At 41.1% G+C, this 25,525-nt stretch overlaps 1 protein-coding gene across 1 annotated transcript in view; it reads left to right on the plus strand.

The window, feature by feature from the left end:
* Nucleotides 1-25,525, plus strand: part of macf1a (microtubule actin crosslinking factor 1a) — a 261,734-nt gene that overhangs the window by 224,684 nt on the left and 11,525 nt on the right. The window contains exons 67-100 of the mRNA XM_084739932.1: nucleotides 979-1,145; nucleotides 2,073-2,232; nucleotides 3,477-3,803; nucleotides 4,562-4,646; nucleotides 5,747-5,973; nucleotides 7,827-8,033; nucleotides 8,133-8,360; nucleotides 8,547-8,765; nucleotides 8,884-9,087; nucleotides 11,517-11,742; nucleotides 12,694-12,920; nucleotides 13,050-13,172; nucleotides 13,286-13,387; nucleotides 14,274-14,375; nucleotides 14,659-14,832; nucleotides 15,080-15,235; nucleotides 15,589-15,786; nucleotides 15,974-16,102; nucleotides 16,723-16,905; nucleotides 17,106-17,261; nucleotides 17,457-17,663; nucleotides 17,933-18,052; nucleotides 18,173-18,342; nucleotides 18,455-18,614; nucleotides 18,724-18,918; nucleotides 19,415-19,687; nucleotides 19,970-20,158; nucleotides 20,313-20,424; nucleotides 20,569-20,726; nucleotides 20,882-21,044; nucleotides 21,147-21,301; nucleotides 21,689-21,763; nucleotides 23,626-23,643; nucleotides 24,446-24,563. Of these exons, the coding sequence (XP_084596058.1) occupies nucleotides 979-1,145; nucleotides 2,073-2,232; nucleotides 3,477-3,803; nucleotides 4,562-4,646; nucleotides 5,747-5,973; nucleotides 7,827-8,033; nucleotides 8,133-8,360; nucleotides 8,547-8,765; nucleotides 8,884-9,087; nucleotides 11,517-11,742; nucleotides 12,694-12,920; nucleotides 13,050-13,172; nucleotides 13,286-13,387; nucleotides 14,274-14,375; nucleotides 14,659-14,832; nucleotides 15,080-15,235; nucleotides 15,589-15,786; nucleotides 15,974-16,102; nucleotides 16,723-16,905; nucleotides 17,106-17,261; nucleotides 17,457-17,663; nucleotides 17,933-18,052; nucleotides 18,173-18,342; nucleotides 18,455-18,614; nucleotides 18,724-18,918; nucleotides 19,415-19,687; nucleotides 19,970-20,158; nucleotides 20,313-20,424; nucleotides 20,569-20,726; nucleotides 20,882-21,044; nucleotides 21,147-21,301; nucleotides 21,689-21,763; nucleotides 23,626-23,643; nucleotides 24,446-24,563 (5,713 nt within the window). The remainder of the gene's footprint in view (nucleotides 1-978; nucleotides 1,146-2,072; nucleotides 2,233-3,476; nucleotides 3,804-4,561; nucleotides 4,647-5,746; nucleotides 5,974-7,826; nucleotides 8,034-8,132; nucleotides 8,361-8,546; nucleotides 8,766-8,883; nucleotides 9,088-11,516; nucleotides 11,743-12,693; nucleotides 12,921-13,049; nucleotides 13,173-13,285; nucleotides 13,388-14,273; nucleotides 14,376-14,658; nucleotides 14,833-15,079; nucleotides 15,236-15,588; nucleotides 15,787-15,973; nucleotides 16,103-16,722; nucleotides 16,906-17,105; nucleotides 17,262-17,456; nucleotides 17,664-17,932; nucleotides 18,053-18,172; nucleotides 18,343-18,454; nucleotides 18,615-18,723; nucleotides 18,919-19,414; nucleotides 19,688-19,969; nucleotides 20,159-20,312; nucleotides 20,425-20,568; nucleotides 20,727-20,881; nucleotides 21,045-21,146; nucleotides 21,302-21,688; nucleotides 21,764-23,625; nucleotides 23,644-24,445; nucleotides 24,564-25,525) is intronic.

Below are 25,525 nucleotides of genomic sequence, written 5' to 3' on the forward strand. Positions count from 1 at the left end.
TTAAAGCAGTAGGATCCCTCGTTAAGTGAATAACGGTTTGCTCTGTATCTGCCTTTTTAAAAAGTAGCACCTGCGCTTATTAAAAGTTTAATAATACATGTGTAAAAACATTTGTTTGAAGATAAAATATGATCTCACCCAAGTCATTTGATGACACATTATAACAGTTATAGAGCTAATAATCAAGCTTTATATGAGGGTTTTCTTCTCGAAAAGAGAAGGTTTGTAATGTTTTTAAAATGTAAGTGTAGATCTTGGTAACAGTGGAAATATGTAATCTTTTGTAGGAGAAGGACAAATTAGCTTAAGTTTAGTTTGTTTGCAGAACATGCTGACAGAAAAAACAGTGTTTCTAGCATATTTGATTTGGCAGTTTACACTCAGTTGCCGATTTATTAGGTGTGCCTAGTTAAACAAATGCTGTGTAATACATCATCCCTGCAATAAATCCTAACTTAATATGTGTGCATTTTTTTGTTTTTGCAAGTGTTGATTTGACTTAATTTTTGAGGCTGTAGTTTGTGTGGCTGTTAAATTTTATTGTGTTAAACTGGGTGATGTTTCTAATACAACCCCCCCACCCCCACCCCACAGAAATACTGTAAGCTGCGGTAGTCAAATAGCTGCCTATGGGCCAAATCTGCCTCTCTAATTAAAACATTTGACAAAGCTAAAATTATCTCTTTCATAGTTTTCGCAAAATATTTACATGGTTTAGATAACAAAGGGTCATATAAATCCTGATTTTGATCTCATGACAACTAACACTGCAGAGGAGATCAGTCACTATATCAATACATTTTACTCCTAAGTGAATCAAAATAAACAAACACTGAAGAAATACAGGTGTGCATTTCCACAGCACCTGTACCTGTGACCACTGCTCCTTGGTTGAACCTAATTGCTGACCTCTCCTGTAAAGACTGCCTTCTTAGAAACGATTTGTACTAATAACTGTGTGCATTTCTGTTCTTCCAGCTGCTCCAGAGGTTGCTAGATGACCGCCGGCCGACAGTGGAGATGATCCGGGCTGAAGGGGAGAGGATCGCAGCCACAGCAGACACTCAGGACCGGGAGAAGATTCAGACGCAGCTCCAGAGCCTGGCAGAGAGATGGACTGACCTGCTTGACAAAGCCGGTGCCCGGTAGGTCTCCTCTACAGCACAGCGTTGGGCTTCAGGCTGAGCAGGATCTAGGTCTCAGCTGTAGTGTGTCAACCAAGCATCCACCCTGATGATGGTCTCTGAATTCCCCAGAGAGTGAGAAAAGAACAGGGAATTTCCCCGTGGCAGTCATCAATCATCCTGCCACTTGTGGATGCTGCTGACAATCTCTCAGTGATTGTTAGATAATATCACATAAAGCAGAAAGCTTCAGATTTGTTTTGCTGTAAATATGTGGTTTGGAAAAGTAATTGGTGGTGTTCCTCAACAACATATTATCTTGTGGTTATTTCCTGTGTTCTCGTTTGATCTCGGTGGAGCTGTGTTGAGCACCACTGTACTTAAAGAAAGAAAAGTATCATTACTATTGGTTTCTGTGGTCTACAAGTAATTTCAGCGGCTTTCCTGTTCACTTGGGAAAGTAATGATTTTTTGGGAGGAAAATGGGTACACACATGCAGGACGCACTCACAAAGATCTCAGACTGCTCATGTAAAATATTGTCATAATATATATTGTTTACAACACATTCCTCTTCTTGCTGCAAGGCATGATATAAAAACATCTTTCATGTCTCAGGAATTTATTACACTTAATACTTTAACTCTGTGCACACACACACAAAAACAAAGATGCATTTTCTCATAACTTTGCAAACCCTCATTCTGTCCGTCTCAGACACGCAACAATACATTTTATCTGTTTATGAAATTCTTTAAAATTTAATAATATGTAATAAAAATTTCACGAACAACTCTGTTTATGAAAAAGACAGCAGCTGTATGACACAGAATCAGGTCCAAGTTGGACACAAATCTGTGAAAGCAATAAAATATCAATAAAAGCTTTGCTCCTCCTCATCTCTTGGTGTCTTTGTCACCCCCTCCCCCTGTGCCTCCCATCCTTCAGGCAAAGGCAGTTGGAGGAGCTGCAGGTTTTGGCTCTTCAGTTCCACGAAGCCCTGGAGCCGTTGGGAGAATGGCTGAGTGCCACAGAGAGACGCCTGAGCTCTGCCGAGCCGATGGGAACCCAGACAGCCAAGATCACCCAGCAGATCGTCAAGCACAAGGTACTGCCCGGCCTCATTGTTACCGAGTCCCTCCCCTCATGAAAAGGTCACAAAGGTCGATTTGTATGTGTGTCAGTGAGCTGGAGATTGAATCCTGCCCTATATTGGCTTTGGATAGTGTCATCCAAATAATAAAAAGGTCCCCTACCACTCAACCTAGGAAAAGGTAGTTTGGTGGGGGGGGGGGTATTGACAAGCTTGACAAAGTATATGTTGAACATGAAACATTGTTCATCCAATAGATTGACAGTTGTTGCAGACATGAAAATACTCGCTGACCTACTTGCCTATAAAGGTTGTTGGTATTCCAGTTTTGCAGTCCCTGTTTGAACTGACAAGTAGGGTAGAGAATGATTTATAATTACAAACACACATACAGTCTGCTGTATTTATAAAATGCTTTAATCTCACTGTGACTGAACGGATAGATGCAGGAAGAGGAAGCACGAGGCATAAGATCCACAAATCTTTTACAATCCATGCATACATTTTTACAAGTTCATTTCTTTACGCATACATATGTTTTTAGTTGTTTTGATAACACTTCATTTTACAGGTTTCCAATTCCACAGTAAGTAGGTAGTAATTAGCAAGTAATTATCCCAAAATTATCTCAACATTTACCCCAAGTTTCATGGTAAGTAGGTTTTAATTAGATAGACAATTAAGTACCCTACATTTACCCTGAAATTTCTGTATATTTTACAGAGATCAGATCAGTACTTCTATTATTTCCTGATTACAGAGACCTCACTTGTTTCTAATATTCTAGTAAGGGCAGCAGGAGAGGAACTGTAGCTCTTTACATTGTATCTGTCTTCTGATTAACAGATTGGTGTGTAACTGACATGCGGCAGCTTAACTTTCAGCTAGTTTCATTCTTAATTCTTAACTTCCATTTACTGTGAAATTTGGGGTAAATGTTGGGGAAATTTCAGAGTAATTTCAAAGAAAGTTCAAATGCTTTAGTTGCTGATTACCACCTGCTTACCATGAAATTGGGGACCTGTAAAATGAAGTGTTGCCGTTTTCTTTTTAGTTGTCAAGTTTTTAAAATTCTTTTTAAGTTATTCATTCATTCATTCATTCATGTTTATGATTTCCTGTTGATGTATGATTTTGTCATCTGCATGCTCATTTTTTAAGTTTTTTCCATCTGTTTTTCTGTTGTTTTTCTGTTCTTCCCTCACTTCCCCTCACCTTCCCCTCAAACACACGCACACACACACACTCACATCCCCCAGGCGCTCCAAGAGGACGTGTCCTCACGAGAAACCGAGGTTGACCACCTCGAGTCCCTGAGCCAATCGCTGACCCCGCTCAGCTGCGCAGCTGATCGCGATTGGTTAAGCGAGCGAGTGGGGGCGGTGAGGTCAGGTCACTCGGACCTCGCTGATTGGTCCACAAGGCGGGCGGGCCTACTGGAACAGGCGCTGGCTAACGCTCAGCTGTTTGGGGAGGATGAGGTAGAAGTGCTGAACTGGCTGGCAGAGGTGTCTCAGAGGCTCGCTCAGGTCTCCATCCAGAGCTACCAGCCTGAGCTGCTGGCAGAGCAGCACAAACACACTCTGGTATGACTTCATGAACACACTGAATGCCAAATAAGTTATTCCTTTCAAAACATGAGAACAGTAGTAATTTATTATTTAGGGAAAGGACTACAGTATACTTGTAGACCTGTAATAATATGATATTCTGTATCAGGTAAATGCTCCTTTATAGATGCACTATAGTATCTGTACACATTATGACACAGTTTTTTAAGTAGGAGTCAGCAAGTGTAGATATTTCATTTCACTGTTTGGTAGGGGAGACAATAAACAAAAATAATTCTCAAGAGAAATTCCTGAAGGAGACACAAAAAGTGCTGCCCAAAGCACTGTTGTAAGTGTAAAAATCCAGAACATGCAGTAGAAAAAAAGAATATACTTATAATTGAATTATGTAGGTATGTTAATCTTAAATGCTATATTATGAATACCATAATCACGATCACATAGACATCAAGCTATTGAGCTAAACTAAACCAAAAAAAACAAAACAAGTAAATTCGATTTTTCTGTTGGGAGGCGCACAGTCTGAGACTGTGACAAACCCCTGCAGTATGATATAGTAGGTAAATCAGGAATGCGTCAGCGTCACTGTTATATAAGCTTTTACGTCACCAGAATAAAGAATAGATGTGGTGCAAAGTTGTCATTTTATAACTTAAACTTTTCTGAGCAGTTAAATAAAGGATTCACTCCATACTTATCTTTTGTTCTTGATGCCAAAGGAAAAATGCCTTTTATCTTCTAGATGCTGACTTTGACTCTCTTTCTCCCCTCAGTCTCTAAATGAAGAGATTCTGAGCAGGAAGAAGACAGTGGACCAAGCCATCAAGAATGGGCAAGCTTTACTCAAACAGACCACAGGTGATCACTCATTTCTTCTTCTTTTCCTAAACTGATGTTTTCTGTCTCCTTTTAAAATGATATTAAAGATCCCCTCCAGACTTACACTGTATACAAATAGTATATCAGACATACTTACAACAATAATGTATTTCTGATATTCTTTTTCTGCTGAATAGTTTAATTTCCACATTAAAAAGGCATCTACTTTTTCTGCCTAACATGCCTACCTAATTTGCTAATTCTGTTCGTTTTTTACATTTTCCTGCTGGACACAAAATGGCCCCTGCTTCACTGTAAAGTCCGTTCTCAGTGTCTGTGACCTGGTGGCTTCAAGTTTAGACATTTGGCCCTGGATTTTCAATGAGCACAGAGAAACTTTCCACTGTAGGAACAAGAAGAAAAGCAAATATTTGAGAGGAGGGAGACCTTAAATGCAATGCTACTGTTATGCTCTATCATTTTTTCAGCTTGTGCTGGTGTAATCTTTTATACATTTTAATGATTAGCCAATAAAATCAATAAAGCCATTGATAGTATATTATGAAGCTTATGTTGTGAATCTTTGTGAGAGAAAGAAAGTAAAACACTGTTCTCCTGCAGTTGTTGTAGACTCATGTCCAAACCACACATTTTTACATCAGCGGTGAACCAAACTGTAACATCTGGTTTGTGTCTCCCTTCTCATGATATTAGCCATTCTGACTGCTAGCGCTTTTAGCGAGTTGATTGTTGGTCTGCCTCATGAATACACTGTATGTGTGTTCTCTCATATTTAGATGGTTAGACAAATGTTGTGGCCATGAGAGGTATGCAGAACTGTCAACCCAGGGGTACTGTGAGGTTTTACAGAACATGTTTAGAATGAATTTCATGAGATAATCTGAGAATTCAAGAATCTCTCGATATTTATCTTGTTTGCTCTTCTTGTTTTATCCCTTTATTCCTGTTTTTATCCTTTATTTTCTTTTCTATTGCTGCTGGTCTTTAAGATGTAGGTTTTTTTTTTGTTTTGTTTTTTTTTACACTGAGCACTTGGCTCACTGTTGCATCCTGACAGATCACACTGATACATTTGTAAACACATTACTCTGTGACCTGACCTGTGTGTCCTCCTGCAGGCGAGGAAGTTCTCCTGATCCAGGAGAAGCTGGACGGCATCAAGTCTCGCTACGCTGAGATGACAGCCAGCAGCAGCAAGGCCCTCCGCACCCTGGAGCAGGCCCTGCAGCTGGCCACACGATTCGCCAGCGCCCACGACGACGTCAACCAGTGGCTGGACAGTGTGGAGGCAGAGCTCAACAATGTGGAGCCCGACGCCACACCCTCCTACCAGGAAAGACAGAAGGTGGGTGGAGTATGAGAGTGTCTGGATACAACCCTTGAACTAAGAAAAGTAGACGTACAGATCAATTCCTATTTATTATTTATAAAAGCTTCTACAAGGAACTTTCATATTTTGTTGATTGGGGAGACTCCTGTGGACAGAAGCAGTAGTATTTCTATTATTATAACCTCAAAATATAACATCAAAAGTAAAATTAGCTAAATAAAAATGTCTACCACTTCTTTTTAACTGGCTACCCTACAAGTCACCGTTGCTATACACAGAACTATCCAGTCTTCTCGCCAATGGTCTTGTTTGTTTAAGTAAGTAATTTAAAGGCATCACTAATTAATTTAGACTGTTTCCTAACCAATTAAAAACTCATAGTCCCTTTAATATCCATTTACAATGATTTTGAAGACAGAACATTGTACTGTACACTGTGCTTTTCCAACTCCCATGCTAAGTAAATACAGCAAGCAGAAAACTGTATGATTGAGAGTGCTGTGCATTGTGAAAAACAGTAGTTATTTCAGCTGCTGTTACCTCATCTGTGTGGCAATCATCTTTGGATTTTAGTAGGAGCGCATCCATAAATTGGCACATCTCATTTTGAGCCACACGTTTCTTGTGAGACGCGCACTGTGTCGCTTTAAGTTGTGTTAAATTGAAAAATAACTGGCAAATTTTACAAAACAAATTCCACCAGCTTCATCCCATTATAAGTAGTCTTGCGGTCTTTTTTGTAGCTGCATTTCATTTTCTTTGTGATAGTTTCAGTGACATTCTGCTTAAATCTGCATCGCTTGTGACTTTGTGGTGACTTGCAATCTTTCCCGTTGGGTGTAGCGTAGGCAGCAAAGACAGTGACAGATTAACCTGCAGTTGACCCACGAGTGCGTAGTTTGATTGACATCAAAAACATCTTTGTGATGACAGCCTTCACTGCTTTCTTCACAGCCACTGGGTAAAAGCCAGATTTTAGAAAAGTATCTGTCCTGCAGTGTTTTAAGTTCTGAAAACTAGAGCCCATTAAAATGCAGGACATCTCCTCAGTAAGTTGGATGCGGGACAAGAGATAAAACTGCTGCTGTTCCTTCATGAAACAGGGTCACCCGAGCAGCAGCCCATTTGTGTCCCCTAAAACGTCCCGGTTTTCAGGCAGTTGTAATTAGTAGTAATTACAACATTCAAGTTATTTAGATTATTTCACAATTTCACATAACACTCAGTGCTTCCTGGAATCGACATCTGTTCAATGCATCTGTTCTCTTGTTCTTTGTTTTTTAACTGGCCAAGATGCAGTTGTTCTCCATTTGCATTTTTTAGGGTTTTTTTTTTCAGCCATTTGAAACAGTTGACTCCAGCTTTACTGATGATTAAAGGGGCGCTTGAGTGACAGTACAGACTCAGTCCTCCATGTTTACACATTCTTAAAGATTATTTACGAAGATATTTCCCATAACAGGAAAAAAAAACATTTTGTCTGAAAAGAACAAGTCGTTTAACGGCAGCTTCATTCTGTAATGACATTTTCAGCTGTCCAATATCAACCAACCCACAGCTGAGTTGCTATAGTAACATTGATTTCTTGGAACTCAATAAAGCTATTGAAAAAAGTATTGCCATTTATTTTGTTGCTGCCATCCAGTTTTTTCACTCTATAATGACATTTTCAGCTTTTAACAGTTAATGTGTTTTCAGTGTACCACATATGTGCTCAGCCACCAGAATTGAGTGATACGCTGGACGTGATTCAGTTCATTTTAGCTTTAGTGTGTATATTAGGTGGTATTTTAAAAGGCTAAATTCGTGATTTTTTTGCCATATGATTGCAGCTTTTTAAAACTAACCCTTCACTTTCACTGTCACAGGAGCTGAAGAAAGTGTCAGCAGAGAAGCGTCTGGTGTTGGACACGGTGAACGAGGTGGGTAGCGCCCTGCTGGATCTGGTGCCGTGGCGAGCCCGCGAGGGCCTGGACCGTCTGGTCGCTGATGCCAACCAGCGATACCGCCAGGCTGATGAAACCATCACTCAGCGGGTGCAGCTGGTGCAAGCTGCCATCCAGAGGTCACAACAGGTACTGCAAGCAGTTTAACCCGAATGTTAAACCAGTGAAAGAATCGTCTGTTTTACTGTGAGCACTTTAAACCTGCTAAATGCAAACTCCTCTTTTCAGTATGAAGAGGCTGTGGATGCAGAGCTGGCCTGGGTTGGGGAGACGGAGCGTAAATTGGCGTCTCTGGGGCCCCTGAGCCTGGAGCCCGATGTGACAGTGGCTCAGCTGCAAGTGCAGAGGGCCTTCAACATCGACATCATCCGACACAAAGACACTGTGGATCAGCTCCTCAGCACCAGAGATGACATCCTGGAAACCTGCAGTGACGCCCAGAAGGACGCACTGATAGTGAGTCACTGATGGTTGAGGAGAGATTGAGAGTTAAGAGAAGAGACTGAACATGAGAACAATTGTGTAGATTGGTAACAAGTCGACTGAGTGAGGAGAATTCAGGGTGAAAGATACAAGCCATCCATAGAAAGTGAAGCAACTGAATCTGAACAGTGACATCTTTGTGTCTGTCTTCTTCTTCAGGTGAAGACAGATTCGCTCAGTGCTCGTTATGATACAGTGAGCCAGAGCCACAGTGAGCGGTTCTCAGCTCTGGAACAGGCCCAGGTGTTGGTCGCTCGGTTCTGGGAGACCTACGAGGAGCTGGAACCATGGCTGGGCGAGACTGAAAACCTCATCACCCAGCTGCCACCACCAGCCATTGACACAGACGCTCTCCGACTGCAACAGGACCAGATGAGGGTACGAGAGGATGCAAAATCTTTTCTGTTTCAGCTTTTCTCCTATTATTGTCACCAGCTAAAATGTGTTTATATTTCAATGCTCTTTATTTCCCTCTATCCTCTCACTCACTCTCCAGCTGATAAGGGAGTCCATCGCAGAGCACAAGCCCCACATCGACAAGCTGCTGAAGATCGGACCACAGCTGGCCGAGCTCAGCCTCCACGAGGGGGAGACTGTGACACAGCGCTACACCGAAGCCGAGAGACGCTACCTGGCCATCAAAGAGGGAATCAAAGGTCGCGCAACAGCCCTAGACGAGGCAGTGTCTCAGTCTGCACAGGTAACTCACAGAGGACAAATTGTTACCTGTTTAATGCTCGATTCATGTTTTAACCACAGACCCAGGTCTAGTAAGTTTCATTGTTTAGTCCACTTTGGTACCAGAAAGTCAGACGGCTCCGTCACGAGTTGTGTGAAAGTTAATTTAATAAACTTGAACTATTTTTTTGTATGAACTGACCTAATTTGTTAAACCACAGACTGATTTGCCTCCCAGTGCAGAGTGAAAAATTTGTAAAATGCAATTTGTAAATGCTGTTTGGCCCCAGTCTGTTTATAGCTTGTTAGATAGTGTTTTCAGCCCCAGACAAAACAGGCTGACATGATTACTAAGCAGCATGTTTGTGTTTGTGTCTGCTGTTTGCTCTTAACTAATGAGGATTCAGTATGCAAAGACATGAGTTCACTGAAAGCTAACTTTTATTTTGACTTGGCTGTTTGTTTTATGGAGTTATTTTTTTACTTTGTGTTTTGTGTATTTTACATTTTAAAATGTTTGTATCTCATTAACAAGAGCTAATTCATACATATAGATGTGTTCAGTCTAGTTTTCTTGACAGATATTTTACTTTCTCTATTCACTTCATCTCATGAGACATCACTGACTCACTTGTGACACACTGAGTGCTGCTGCCATCGATATTGCCTGTCTGTACTTTATGCATGTCTCTGATTTAACTCATTGTATTGTTTCTCCACCTCCGTCCCCATCAAACCAACTCATGTATCGCCCCCTCTCTTCCTCCACCTACACTTCCACACTGTCCTCATCTCTCACTCCGTCCTAAACCACCCACCTCCTCGTCTCCCCTCCCTCATCCTTTGACGTAACCTTAATCTCCCTCATCATGTCCATCCCCGATCCCTCCATCCCATCCCTCGTTCATTGTGGATGTGCTGTGTGTGTTGTCCCCACCCCGCCATCATTTTCTCCATCGTCACTGCTCACTGCAATCACCCAGCTGGTAGAGGTAAGACCACTGACTGACGACATCAAACTGGCACTCAGGCTGCGCTTCCACCACATGATTTGGTCAATTAATGAAATATGAGTTAATATGAAAGCACTAACCTTGTGATAGTCAATCACTAATCAATTACTAATCATTGTCAGACAAAGTTAAGACAAATTTATCTCGAGTGATAAAGGTTGTCTGGATTATTACTTTGCTCTGCTTAAACCTTTGCTTTATATGATCTGCAAGAAAGATCCAAACCATGTGTCAGCCAGTCCTGAGTGACAATAAAACTGAATTAAATCTGTTGGGAAATGTCCTATTTGTGTAGGTTTGTAGGCTTAAATTAAGCCTAGTCTAAAACTGAAACATGTTTCAAATGATGATTGTTCTAGTCTCAGACTAGGCTTGATTTAGGTCCTTTAAAACCAGTCATAGCTGTACTGTTGTATCACAAAAATCTTTCCCTCATGTCTAGATGAGATCTGTTTTGTTATGTAGTGATCAAGCAATTTAATGTCCCTCAGATGCCTGTCCATAATGTCTCCTCAGCCCTGTAGAGTGGACTGAAATGTGTGTATTAGCAGCTCCCTCTTGTGTGGTAAAATAATTCCAGATTTGTCAGCTACACAAACTGGATGACATGCTGAAGGTGTAACATTGAGATGTTAGAGACCGTAGAGCAGGCCTGTTCAATTATTTTTTTTTTAGAAATGCCACATTTGAAAAAGTAAAATGCCAAGGGGCGGGATGTTTTCATTTTGTCTGACCTGTAAAGTTAGGAATTTAAATGTGTAAAACATTTCCCCTTTTTCTATTTTTACTCAGCTTTATTAGTTTTCACAATTGGAAAAGAAACATGTACAAAAGGAAATTAAAAAGAAAGCACCTTTGAAACCCTAGAAATAACTTGTTGTTTTAATAAACACAATGTTGTGTTAAACTTTTCTTTTTTCTCGTTCAGTTTGAGTGAATTCCGTCTGGTTAAACAGTCTGAGTTAAAACTTGTAAAATAAGAAGTTTATCTGTGCTTCTTAACTGAAGTAACCAGTGAATGGGCTAATTGAACAATGTTAACACACGTAAACATAGAATGTTAACAGGTTATGGAAATAAAGTCGCAATTATATACTTTTGTTTTCATATTTCTAAATTATCAAAGAACTGGATTGAGTTCATTATAGGGCCAGATTCGACCACTGGGCCACTAATTGAATAGGTCTGCTCTAGAGGAACTGCAAAGCTGTTCTACTTCCTCCGTTGAAATCTGATATAACATTTATAATAAAAAACCCTAAAAGTTAATGCAGTGTGCCACAGATGGCTGACCACCCACATAATGTCTCAGTATTTTCTCACTTTCAAAATGTCACCCAGCTATCAAAACCAAACCCAGCCCCCTCAACACACTCTGTCCTCCTCCTCCTCCTCCTCCTCATAATAACTTCCTTCCAATTCTCCTTTCATTCCCCAGTTTCATGACAAGATGGACCCCCTGTTGGAGACCCTGGAGGGGGCCGTCCAGCGTTTGCGGCAGCCTCCCTCTGTGGCGGCGGAGGTGGAGAAGATCAGGGAGCAGCTGGCAGAGCACCGAGCCCAGGGGCTTGAGCTGGACAAACTGCTGCCGAGCTTCTCTGCTCTCTGCGCCCGCGGGGAGGAGCTCATCGGACGAGCTGCTCACGACGATCCTGCTGCCCAGGGTGAGTGGCTGCGATGTGTCTGACAGTGAATGACAGCCCATAATATTCAAAGTGACAAACAGGCAGACAGTACACAGAGTTCATGTGTCAAACAGGGTGAGGGCCTTTATGCATTCCTTCATGCAATTACTGTATTTAAAAGATTTCATTTTACTATTTCATTCATTCATAATTATTCAAGTTTACAGAGTGTAACTTTAAAATTACATTTGCAATTACAGTTGCCAAAATGGCTACCAGCTAAATCGCTAATTTACTAAATAACTAAAATACTACACATTTCTGCCAACTTATGTTGTAGGCATTCATTGTGTGGCCATAGTACTGGCTATGAATGAAACAAAACATTACACAATCAAACAATTTATTTTTTTTGTCTGTGTTAAAGGGCATCAGAAATAGGAGTCAGAACAGACAGGCGAACATAACAGGCGTCTGTAATCAGGCTGAAAAATACTAAAATCTTATTTTGGGCTTCAGTCCAACTAGTTCACTGAACAATCGTCTGGCCAAAGTAAGTCACTGTTTCACTGGCACAAAGCCAACCCTGAGCAGACCTTGTCAAATCTTAAAATGGAGCCGATACAGCAGTGAAGTTCTGCATATTTCTTCCAACGCCACCATATGGTGAGACAAAACGGACACATGAGTCTTTGTTATGTTGCCTACAGAGGAACTCTGTGCTTTGATACCCTCCAGCCCTCCACGCTTCATGGAAATGAAAGGCCTCAGTGTGCAGAGATAGTGGGAGTGGACTGAGGAAAGACTTAACTTACCAGGACTGGACACTAGATGGAAACATTCAAACAAAGAAAACATAATTACTCATCTTGAATTGAAATAGACTACTTTGCTAAAGACTGATGAAGACGTATTTTCCAGTTTGCCCAGTGAGATCCCACCAGCTTTTCTCTTCCAGCCTGTTTAAACTCTGACTCCTCTCTCCTGCAGCCGTTCGTTCCCGCCTCCTGCGCCTGCGCTCCCTGTGGGATGAGATCCGGCAGCGGGCAGAGGAGAGGGAGGGGAAGCTGAACGACGTCTTGGACCTGGCAGGGAAGTTCTGGGCCGACGTGGCGGCGCTACTGAGCACGCTCAGAGACTCTCAAGATATTGTGAAAGAGCTGGAGGACCCTGGTGTAGACCCCTCACTCATCAAACAACAGATTGAAGCTGCTGAGGTATGGAGAACATGAGGGAGAACGAACAGTGATAACCAGGCAGAGCAGAGAAAGAGAAGAGCTAATTGTCTGTTATGTAGTTTTTTATTCTATACAACTCAATATAATGTCTGTCCATCTTTCCACCAGGCCATTAAGGCAGAGACTGATGGTCTGAGGGAGGAGCTGGAGTTTGTCAGGACCCTCGGAGCTGACCTCATCTTTGCCTGTGGAGAAACTGAGAAACCTGAAGTCAAGAAGACCATTGATGAGGTGAGAAATCAATACCACGTTCTTCTGAAAAGGCCATCAGCTGCTTCTGAAAAGAGTCCCACTTCATGTTGTCTCACTCACATAATTCCTCTGTTTTCCTGTCTGTTTCACAGATGAATGCTGCCTGGGAGGGCCTGAACCGGACATGGAGAGAGAGGATGGAGAGGCTGGAGGAGGCCATGACAGCATCTGTGCAGTATCAAGACGCACTGCAGGTTTGTAAATCAGACTTAGTCGAGCAGCCATTTTCAGTTGGCAGCACATAGAGACCGAGATGTACAGGCAATATGAGGCTGTCAGCTTTTCCTCTTTGGTAGACATAGGGTGCTAAAATAATCCTTTGACATGCTGAAATCTAATGTTTTTAGCCAGCTTAAGTCACTTTGTTAGTGTTTCCAGCCTTGGTTGTATATTGTGGCGCTGACAGTTTTCCCCTCCAGTGGGTATGAGTATGACGTATAAGTGTGATTTAGAGTATGACTCGTTGTGGTCTGTCTCAAGGGGCCAAATCCAGCCCTTTAACAACCTCAGTATGGCTCTTTGATCATGTATAAACATGAAAAAAAGAAATCATTGTGATTATTTAAATAGCCTAACATTCTAAGTTCATGCCTGGCTAATTAGCAATATTAGCATATTGCTTCTTTTCCAATTGTGAAAACTAATGAAGTGGGGGGAAAAAAAAGTAAAAAGGTTCATTGTTATACAATTTTAATTCCCTTACAAGTCAGACATAAGAAATTAACATCTAGGCCCTTGGAATAGACCTGGTGACTGTATTTAACTGGGCCTTTATTCATTAATGATAAGAGGACTGATTGCCTTTTCTCTTTCAATGTTTAGACTGTTTTAACATTATTTTATCTTTTTTAGAGAATAAGACTAATTGGATAAACAACTGTGTAACATTGCAGCAGTATCATAGAAACACTTTAACTTCAGGGAAACCTAGAGGCAAATCATATGTCCTTGAGCTCGTTTTTAGTAGTTTAATAGTATCAAACATTTTCATGTATAGCACAAGGTAATACCTAGTAACTGTGATCCTGTTGATGTTGGGTGCTGTAAGTTTTTAAGTATTTTTTTCTGTTTCATTTCCAGTCCATGTTTGACTATCTGGACAACGCGGTGATCAAGCTGTGTGACATGTCGACTGTGGGAACTGATCTGGGAACTGTCAAACAGCAGATTGAAGAGCTCAAGGTCGGCAAAGGAGACATATTTTTCCTTGATGTTGAATAAATCAGTAATTTGTGAATGCATTTTACACACTGATTATTACCAGCAGTAATTTGAATTTATTCATTTTAATTTGTGGTTGGAAGTTTTGAGTTGTAAGATTTGCTATAACATCTTACAAATCCATATGAATTTGATATTAAATTGGCAAATTCCTTAATTTGTTTAAACACATTATTTAACACCACTCTCCTCTCCTTTCTTTACCACTTTTTCCTCCTCTCATCTGTCCATTCGCTCCGAGCAGCAGTACAAGGTGGAGGTTTACCAGCAGCAGATTGACATGGAGAAGCTCTGCCACCAGGGGGAGCTGCTGTTGAAGAAGGTGTCAGATCAGACAGACAGGGACATGATCCAGGAGCCACTGACCGAGCTCCGACATCTCTGGGACAACCTGGGGGATAAAATCACCCACAGACAGGTAATGAAACCACACATGTGGCTGAAGAGTTAGAATCACTGAGTCGTCCCTGAGTACAATAACTGTTCCACCGAGACATCAGTCTGACTCCAGCTCTCACTCCACTGCGTTTCCCTTGGAAGTTGATGCTGTTGGTCTTTACTGGCATTCTGGAGGATTCCATGTATTTGACAGCTGCTTTTCATTACAGTCCAAATATTTTGAGTTCCTATTTTTAAGCCCAAAACTTCTGTTTCTTCCACCACAGCACAAGCTGGAGGCAGCCCTGCTGGCCCTGGGTCAGTTCCAGCATGCCCTCTCTGAGCTGCAGGCCTGGCTGAACCACACGCACACAACTCTGGACACACAGCGACCGGTCAGCTCTGACCCCAAGGCCATTGAAATCGAGCTGGCCAAGCACCACGTATGTCTCCGTTCATTACAAAAAAAAGTGATACTTCTCATCTGTTTCCTTACATTCTGACTTCTTCTTGGTCAGGTTGTAAAGACTGTAAATTAACCTGTTTGAAGAGATACTGTTTCTTTAACTGTTTTGCTGTCACATTATTGGCATTAATCCTGTCCAAGTCCTGTAGCTCTAATGTGGTTTCTTTTCTTCTCTTTTGAGAACCACACACAATAAAAGTTGGACTTCTATCTCATTTAAACTTCTGAAACCTTCTGTTCAGCTGTGCTCTTGTTGTACTGCTTGTTGCATCTTTTTATTCAAATTTAATTCCGTATCATTAATTTCTTTCTCCCTCCTCTCTGTTCCAGGTCTTGCGTAACGATGTGCTATCTCATCATGCCACGGTGGAGACTGTGAACAAGGCTGGCGCTGAGCTGCTGGAGTCCTCTCCTGGTGACGAGGCCAGCCACTTGAGGGACCAACTGGATCAGCTCAACCAGAGCTGGGAGAACCTCCTGCTCAAGACCCAGGAGCGGCAGAAGCTACTGGAGGCTGCCCTGCACCAGGTACTGGGAGGACAAAGAGTTAGAAAAAGAAACTGAAAGCAGTACCAACAGCAGCAGCAGTAGTAAATAAAATAATAGCAGTAGCATTAAAAACAGCTAGAGAGTTAATATTTTCATGATATCTTAATCAACAGCTAAATAATTAATCTATACCTGTTTTCCCCCTTCCTCACTTGTTTGTGTGCAGGCTGAAGGTTTCCATGGTGAGCTGGAGGAGTTCCTCCAATGGCTGAGGAGGACGGAGAGCCAGCTGTCTGCCGCCAAGCCAACAGGCGGTCTCCCTGAAACAGCCAGGGAGCAGCTACAGCAACACATGGTAACAGAGAATCACATTACACCTTTATGTTCATGCACATCACATATAGATACACCTCTTCTGCATCTCTGCTTCATTTTGCATTGAACTGCATAAGGAATTGTTTCTAAATCTCACACAATTTAATGAAGATTGTATGCAAGGAGACTTTTTTTTTCTAAAACAAATATTTTTATATAAAGTAGTGTTGCAACAGTGTGCAATAGTGTTTTAAGCACTTGTTGAATGCTTCAATCACAAATCGACAACAAATTTTGTGTAAATGTCAGTGCAACTACATGATTCTTGCAGTTTTTCGGTTGTATTCTCGTGGTTGAATGCACTTGAAAGTAACTTTGAACAAAACAGCAAAATAAATGTAAGCCAATGTAAGGTAAACATACAGCAGGTATTTGCAGTCTCATAAAGGGATTTTACATGTACATAAAATATTTTACCAGCAAAGTATAGAGCAGATGCTCGGAGTATTAGTTTACACATGCTCTATTGTTTACACAGAGACACTTGGTTTACTGTGACTATGAAACTTTAATACCCTCCATTGTTCTAAACCAACCAGTGAGACACAACAACGCTCACCTTTTAGTCACGTTTGTATTTTATCTATTCTCTGTCTGCAGGAGCTCCAGGCCCAACTGGCTCAGCGTGCAGAACAGTACCACCGCCTCCTGGATCAAGGAGAGTCCATGCTGCTGGCTCGTGGAGGAGAGGAAGCAGGACCCGGTACCACTCAGACCCAGCAGAACCTGGGCATGCTGCAGAACAAGTGGGCCAGCCTCAACACCAAGATGGACGACCGCAGGGTAACATGACATAACATGCGGACTGTGTTTTATTACTCTGTCCTATTCTGCACTTGACTTTTTGATATTATATTTGTCTATAAATCTAAATAGATCTTCATTGTGATTATTTGCAGTTTTTGTCAGTGTTGTTACTGATACTGAGATAATTTCTTATACTTACTGATTTGTTTTTAACTTTAAACTCTTGAACTTTCCAGGCCAAGTTGGACGAGGCCGTTTCCTTGGCAACAGGTTTCCAGACTTCTCTGCAGGACACCATCAACTGGCTGACCCAGGCTGAACAGACCCTGAACATGGCCCAACCCCCAAGTCTCATACTGGACACTGTCCTCTTCCAGATCGACGAGCACAAGGTACTGAACCTGCCTCAGCTACTAGAAACATTGTTAAGTCACCTGTATGTAAATAGTTTTGTTTTCCTTTGCATAGTCTGACATCAACCAAAGTTGATGTCATCATTGTTATTGTTTTATCAGAATTTCTCCTTGGTCTAAGTCATTGTAACATTTTCGTTAACTCGTTCCACACTCCTGTCTGTGTCCGCGCAGGTGTTTGTGAATGAGGTGAACACGCACAGAGAGCAGGTCTTGGCTCTGGAGAAGGCCGGTTCTCAGCTTCGCTTTGCCAGCCTGAAGCAGGATGTCGTTCTCATCAAAAACCTGCTGCTCAGCGTTCAGGCTCGTTGGGACAAGCTGGTCCAGAGGTCACTGGACCGCGGCCGACACCTTGACGAGGCCCGCAAACGTGCCAAACAGGTAATGAACTGATTTACATTAAATATGATATTTGTATGGTCAATGTGGCGTTAAACTATAACATGTTTTGCTATTGGTGGTTTATAGTTGTGTTTTAGAGTCTCAGCTAAATTTAATACATTTAAGTGATCTTTTTGCAACCTGAGTGATTATAATTCCAGATTGTGAAGATTGCATTTCATTTTTTAGGAGAGAACTGAATCAGTGTTATCTTTTTTCAGCAAGAGAATAATGTATTACGATATCAAACTGTAAATTTCTGTCTTCAGTTCCACGAGGCCTGGAGGAAGCTGACAGACTGGCTAGAGGAAGCCGAGAAAAGACTGGACTCAGAGCTGGAGATCTCCAACGAGCCAGACAAGATCAAAGTTCAACTGGCCAAACACAAGGTAGCGTGGATAAATATCATACATATTTCCTCTAAGTCTACGAAGTCAGTATTTTTGTTTTTCTCTTTTGTTTTGTTTTCATCTACAACTCTTTTTCTTTCATTGTCTCCACCCATCCAGGAGTTTCAGAAAGCATTGGGGTCGAAGCAGCCTGTTTATGACACCACAGTGAGGTCCGGGAAAGCCATGAGAGACAAAGCTCAGCTACCTGCAGACACCCAGAAACTGGATCACCTGGTGGGAGAGGTCCGCGACAAGTGGGACACCGTCTGTGGCAAGAGTGTAGAGAGGTACAGAGGACGAAGGATGGACAATAAAACTGACTTTTCCAGCAGTTTATTACAGATGTGACATATTATGGAACATGAATTGACAGCTTTATGTCTTCTGTGCCCAATCCAGACAACACAAGCTGGAGGAGGCGCTGCTGTTCTCAGGCCAGTTCGCTGAGGCTCTCCAGGCCCTGGTGGACTGGTTGTACAGAGTGGAGCCCCAGCTGGCTGAAGACCAGCCTGTCCACGGAGATCTGGATCTGGTGTCCAACCTCATGGACTCACATAAGGTCTGTACACGAAACAGAACTGAGATGATAATAAATACATTAGGAGTCTGATACCATGCATACCTGCAGTGCACTATCTTCATGTAGTGTCTCATGTCTGAACCTGCAGGCTTTCCAAAAGGAGCTGGGGAAGAGAACCAGCAGTGTTCAGGCTCTGAAGCGCTCAGCTCGAGAGCTGATGGATACCGGCCGCGATGACACGGCGTGGGTCAAAGTTCAACTTCAGGAGCTCAGCAACCGCTGGGATACAGTGTGCGCCCTGTCGGTCACAAAGCAAACCCGCCTCCAGCAGGCCCTCAAACAGGTCAGAGAAAAAGCTGCACTACTGATGTAAAGTTTATAGGGGGGTACAAATTAAATTCTGTATGGAAAGGTCTTAAATATTAATTTATTGCTGTAATTGTGGTCTAAAATGGTCTAAAATTCATTCCAAGCACAAGAGTTGAATTAAAATGCCTCTGTTATCCTGTCTTATATCTCGTATTATATCTGTCTTTTAGGTTTTTGCTAATAAATGTATTTGGGCAAATATTCACCATTTATTGTCATTTTGCCTCACTTCTTACTTTCAACTGACAGTTTATGTATTTGCTCAGAAGATTATACCTGTATTTTCAAAATTTATGTTTATTTTTTTTTAAATTGACCTCAAGTTTAATTAAGCTGTGGCATTAAAAAGTCTTACATTTGACTTGTTGATAGATGTAGACACCCTGATTTATTCTTTCCTTAAACATCAAACCTTGCTGACAAATAATGCATAGGGCATGATTAAAGACCATCTACCTTTTCTCCGTCAGGCGGAGGAGTTCCGCACAGCGGTGCAGGTGCTCCTGGAGTGGCTCTCTGAGGCGGAGCAGACGCTTCGTTTCCGTGGCGTCCTTCCCGAAGAGGCAGAGACTCTGCAGGCGCTGCTGCACACACATCGTGACTTCATGGGCACCGTGGAGGAGAAGAGGGCAGATGTCAACAAGGCTGCTGGCATGGGAGAGGGCATCCTGACCGTCTGTCACCCCGACTCCATCACCACCATCAAACACTGGATCACCATCATCAGGGCACGATTTGAGGAGGTGAGGAATCGAGGGCAGGGCTGAGGTTGAGAACCGTCCTCCAGATATCATTATGTTTTAATTAGATACTTGCTTAAATAATTATTTAATATCTTAGGGTAGGTATTGTTTTGAAGTTTGCCTTTTCAATATTTTATCTTTAGGGTTTGGGGGATTTTGGAGGACCTGCATTTATTAACCTTTATTTAACTAGAAACATATTTTATCAAGGTACATATGACAAATAATATGATGAAAATAAGATAGAAATGTCTTATATTAACCAACATCTTCACTCTGCAGGTGCTGACATGGGCCAAACAGCATGAGCAGCGGCTGGAGACGGCTCTGACTGAGGTGCTTAACAACGCCAACCTGCTGGAGGAGCTGTTGTCATGGCTACAGTGGGCTGAGACCACATTGGTCCAGAGAGACACAGAGCCACTTCCTCAGGACATCCCACAGCTCAAAGCACTCATCACAGAACACCAGGTGGGTTACACTGACTCATCATATGTTTATGTGCAACTAAACACCCAAACACAGTTTTGAGTATTTTAATGCAAACCTGCCTGTGTTTGTTCTGTCCATTAACAGTCGTGTTGTCAAACTCTGCTTACTCACTGCTGGTGTTTGTTGTTGTCAGATGTTTATGGAGGAGATGACGAGGAAACAGCCAGATGTTGACAAAGTGACAAAGACCTACAAAAGAAAACCAGCGGAGGCTCCGAGCAGCCTGGCTGAGAGGAGAGGAGCTCGTAAGTCACCTGTGTTTACCGTTTTATGGACAAATATTATTGTCTTTCACTCGTTTTTACAGAAGCATGAGAGCATGTGTTAGAAACGTACAGTTTACTCATGTGTGACAGAGAGGATTTATTAACTCTTTTCTTGTTCTCCAGGCAAACACCAGCAACAACAGCAACAGCAGCAGGCAGCCATGCAGGTCTCTGGAGGAAACCCCCGACTCAACCAGCTCTGTGCCAGGTGGCAGCAAGTTTGGCTGCTGGCTCTCGACCGCCAGCGCAAACTCAACGATGGTCTGGACAGATTGGAGGAGGTAACATTGTTGTCAACATATGATTTGACTTACATTTAGATATGTACCAATTTCGTAAAAGTTCAGTCCCAATATAGACAGTTCTGGCAACAACTTGAAATTACTTAAACATACAGACTCACATTCTTTCTGTCACTGTTCTTTCTCTTCTTCAGCTCAAAGAGTTTGCCAACTTTGACTTTGATGTGTGGAGGAAAAAGTACATGCGCTGGATGAACCACAAAAAATCTCGTGTCATGGACTTCTTCAGACGTATCGACAAGGACCAAGATGGAAAGATCACTCGGCAGGAGTTTATCGACGGCATCCTGGCATCAAGTAGGTTACGGGTGACGATGACGTTTGGTTTTGTGATTACTTGTTTTGACAGTTTTGATTTACATTGAATGATGTATGAATTCCTGTTGTCCCTCTGTGCAGAGTTTCCCACCAGTAAGCTGGAGATGACAGCTGTGGCGGACATCTTTGACAGAGATGGAGATGGTTATATCGACTACTACGAGTTTGTTGCTGCTCTGCACCCCAACAAGGACGCCTACAGACCCACCACTGACGCTGATAAGATAGAGGATGAGGTAAGAAAACTCTAAATCAAATAATGGAAACAAATGATGTACATAACCAATTAAATATGAAGTTATGAAGATGTTTATGGTGCAATATCAGCACCAAGTATTCAAACAATGAGCTACCAGCTGCACTATTATCGCACACTGGTGGGCTTTAACGTATTGTGCTGTTTTATGTAGCGTGCTTGCTGTTCTCTTATTTTTTTATTGTCTATCTACCCAGGAATACGCAGCTGTAAATTAGCTGCCAGCTAAGTTTGGAGCAATTACTTTAATTGTATGCTGTTCCTGCAAAAATTCACAATAAAATAAATCTTAAAAAGACACAGGAAAACCAATTAGCTATTACACAGTCTGAATGCATTCAGTGACATGTTGTTTGTTGTTGTGCAGGTGACTCGGCAGGTGGCCCAGTGTAAATGTGCCAAGAGGTTCCAAGTGGAGCAGATAGGAGAGAACAAATACCGGGTAAGTTCAGCTCAGACATTTTTTATAGAACCGACATTCTTGGTAGAATAAGTTACAAACTGTAATATATGTTTAAGATAATGTAAAAGAAGAAATGTTCATGTTTTTGCATTTGATTGATCTCTAATTGTTAACAGACCTGGGTCAAAGGGGACTTGCAAATAATTGTTGGCTATTTTTCTCTTCATGCTTAGATTGGCAGACAAGTAAAAACTGTCACATACAACGGGTCTAATTAAGTTTGCTTTGACACTAAACACTAAATTTAATACCAAAGGCTATAGTCAAATTTGTTTTAACAGCTCATTGTTGCTACAGTTGAATTCTTTATCAATAATAAATACAAACAATCCAAGAATAAACTTTTACACTGTAATTTTGGGTTAAATGTGAGTGTGAAATTGCTGACAGTTATTTTGCAAACTCTGTTTGACCCAGTTTTTATAATGGACAGTGTATTATTAACTGGCTGTGTCTTCACTTGTCTAGCAGGCACCAATTAACTTCTCCACATTAACTTCACAGCATTTCTCTTGTGTGTCCATCTCACATCATGATGTCATGGTGTATTTATGAGTGTATTAATTGTCTGTATCATAACATGTCATCACATGTCATGATAACATTGATATAACATGTTAATAACATCTCACAGCCTTCCAGGATTTTCAGCTGAGCATTGTTTGTCATCGCCAAAACATTAATAAAACCGTGTAAACATGACTGCATAAATGCACACAGGGCTGCTGGGTTTGAAAGAGATAGACCTGTTGGGTGGTGTTCAAATCAAGCAGGTTTAAATAAGATTTATTCAGACTGAACTATGAAAGGAACCTGTTGTAGCAAATGAACCAGACTCAGAGGTAATTTCAGATGTAAATATTCAGAGGTTATTTGCTCCTAACAATAAAGACCACAGTTCATTATTGTTAGTGAAACTTAGAAAGAAATTTGATTATTTTAACTAAAATAATAATAATCTCGGAACTCGAAAACTTCCAACCTCCTTCCAGAAATAGTAAAATATATTTTCCTGTATTTAATCAAAATTATACATCCTATCATATGGTAAAACTTTTTCTGCATGTGAATTTATATCAAAATATGTCACCGGTGTTATTAGGCGGCTACAGAAACCAATTTGTTTATGAAGAGACTAAATTTAAGAATACAACATGATAGACACGGAGCCTGCAAAAATACAAGTGACTTTGAGATGTTAAGAGTTTGTTGGTCAAAAATAAAAATAAAAAATCACCATCATCAAATACAGGCCTTTATTTTGTAGGATAAAGAAGCTTCAGTAATTAAAGGTTTGACCAGCAGTCTGTGTGTGTGTACTGTATATGCAGCATTTTACAGCGGTCATAAACAGCTCTGACAGCTTTCAGCAGTATTTACTGGATCATCCATCACTACCACTGCTACAGTATGTGTGTCCACTCCATCATTATCCACTCAGGGGTAATGATATCTAGTGTCTGACCTCAGGACACTGGGGATACTAATAGTACAGCGATTTGTTTTTTGTCTGTCTTGTGCTCATGTTCATGTCTGGCTTCACTTTTCTTCACTGTCACTGTCTTCCCCTCCATCTTGCCATCATCAGCTTGTAGTTTTAAGAGGCACCGCCATAACATCGTCAGGCATCCATGTCCACTGCATCTTTCTGCTTACACAACTAACAGAGACACACAATAAAATTAAGCCATTTAGAGAAAGCTTTCATAAGATCATGTACACAAATAAATGGTATCCATTCATACCTTACAAACCTCAGTTGTCAGTACATGTTGTTTCACTCTTGCTCTGTTTCTTTCTCCTTGTGTTCCTGTGCTCCGTGTCTACGGGATTTATTATAGTTCTTCCTCGGAAACCAGGTAAAGTGTTTGCTGCTGCTGTGACTGGATGTGTGAAACCTGCTTCCTGATTCTGCAGCAATAGAGTGCTGTCTGTTCCTACAAAAAGTATTTTGTTTGTTGCTGTAATTCCATATTAAATAATGGTTTTAAAAAAAGAAACTTAAAGGATGAAGCACTCCATTGTGGCTTTGCAACGTGTAAGCAGGTTTCACCCTCCGGTTATGTTCCTGCTGTGATTTGTTTAGTGTTGAGAGTGACAAATTGCACAATGTGAGGCAGGCGACAGTGACATGGCTGAAGTGGTAATTAGTGGTTAGGTGATATATAGTGTGCTTTGGACTGAAACTGGGAAGCAAATCAAGTTGCTTGGAGAGAGATCCAGAAAAATTCCTTTTGTGCTGGTCTGATCGCTTTGGAGTTCGGCTTTGCTGGGCGGTTTGAACAATTTATGAAAAGATGAAAAATATAAAAATACCAGTGATTTCTATGTGGGTGGCTGGGTGTCTAGGTGTTTAGTTCTGTCAGTGCATGTTTTTTCTATCATTGCATGGAGTAGAACAGATCATCTGTTCAGGTTTGGTACGTGGGCTGCTCAGTGTGATGCTGTGAATCATTTAAAACTTTTCAATCAATATATCAAATATATTTTACTCACTGACTTTCTCCTTTGTCTTACTTTCTCTTTCTGTCTGCCAATTCTACTTTTTCATTTCATCTTTTCCCTCGACCTCCGCTCTCGTGTTGTCTGTGATTCCTTGCCCTTTTTCTCCTCATTTCTCTTCGTCCCTTCCCCCTGTATGTTTTTTTTTTACCTGCTCAGTTCGGTGACTCTCAGCAGCTGCGTCTGGTGAGGATTTTACGCAGCACGGTGATGGTGAGAGTCGGAGGTGGTTGGATGGCTCTGGACGAGTTCCTGGTCAAAAATGATCCATGCAGAGGTGAGTGGTGTTTACTCTCATACACACACACACACACACACACACACACACACACACACACACACACACACACACACACACACACACACACACGCAGCCTTGCCTCATCTCTCTTTCAAACACAGAGATGCAGAACACAGACGTCATCACACCTTCTTTTTTCTCCTCTGTCTCATCTTCTGTCATTCACATGTATTTACTAGAGCTCGACCAATACTGGATTTTTAGTATTTTAAATTATCTTTCGTTGAAATTTGGTTAATTTATGAAATTGTGACCAAGATAAGCTGCTTACTTAAAAAAAACATCACGGTACTTTTTAAACAGTAAATTTCACTAGAGATTAAATTAGAATCAATAAGGACTACAAACCATGTTTGTAATATACTGTATGTATAAAAATTCAGTCTATAAAACTTTTTGAAAAGAAATAAATGACAGAACAATAATAAATATTAAGTAATGTGTGATGTGAGCAAAACTGTATTATGAATTTCAAATAGATTTTATATTATTTAAATAACTGGTTGCCAATGACTTCTATCTGTGTTCTTCATTTACAAGTTTACTTGGTTTTCTTATCTTTGACATTTTTGTACGACAGTTTTGATATGATATATATAATAAACTAAGATGACCTAAAGGGGCCACAGCTGGCTCAAATGACTTATTTTTTCTACATAAACACATTACATTCTGAGGTGTTTAGTCCAAAAAAATGCAAAAGATCTGTGAAATGTTCAACCCTTCATATGTACGGGTCACTAGCCTTGTTTCCATCCAACTGTATCGCAAATTTTACACAAATTCGAGTCAATCAGCAAAAGAAAATGCTTAATGAATTAGTTTAAAAATAATTTTATGAAATTAAGAAAGATATTTTTTAATTTTGTTTTGTTTCCATCAACCTTTTCTAATGCCATACTTCAAAACGTGAATAAATATATGTTGATGGTAACATG

The sequence above is a fragment of the Lutjanus erythropterus genome, chromosome 16, assembly GCF_056507025.1.
Source record: "Lutjanus erythropterus isolate fLutEry1 chromosome 16, fLutEry1.hap2, whole genome shotgun sequence".
Taxonomy (NCBI): domain Eukaryota; kingdom Metazoa; phylum Chordata; class Actinopteri; order Lutjaniformes; family Lutjanidae; genus Lutjanus; species Lutjanus erythropterus.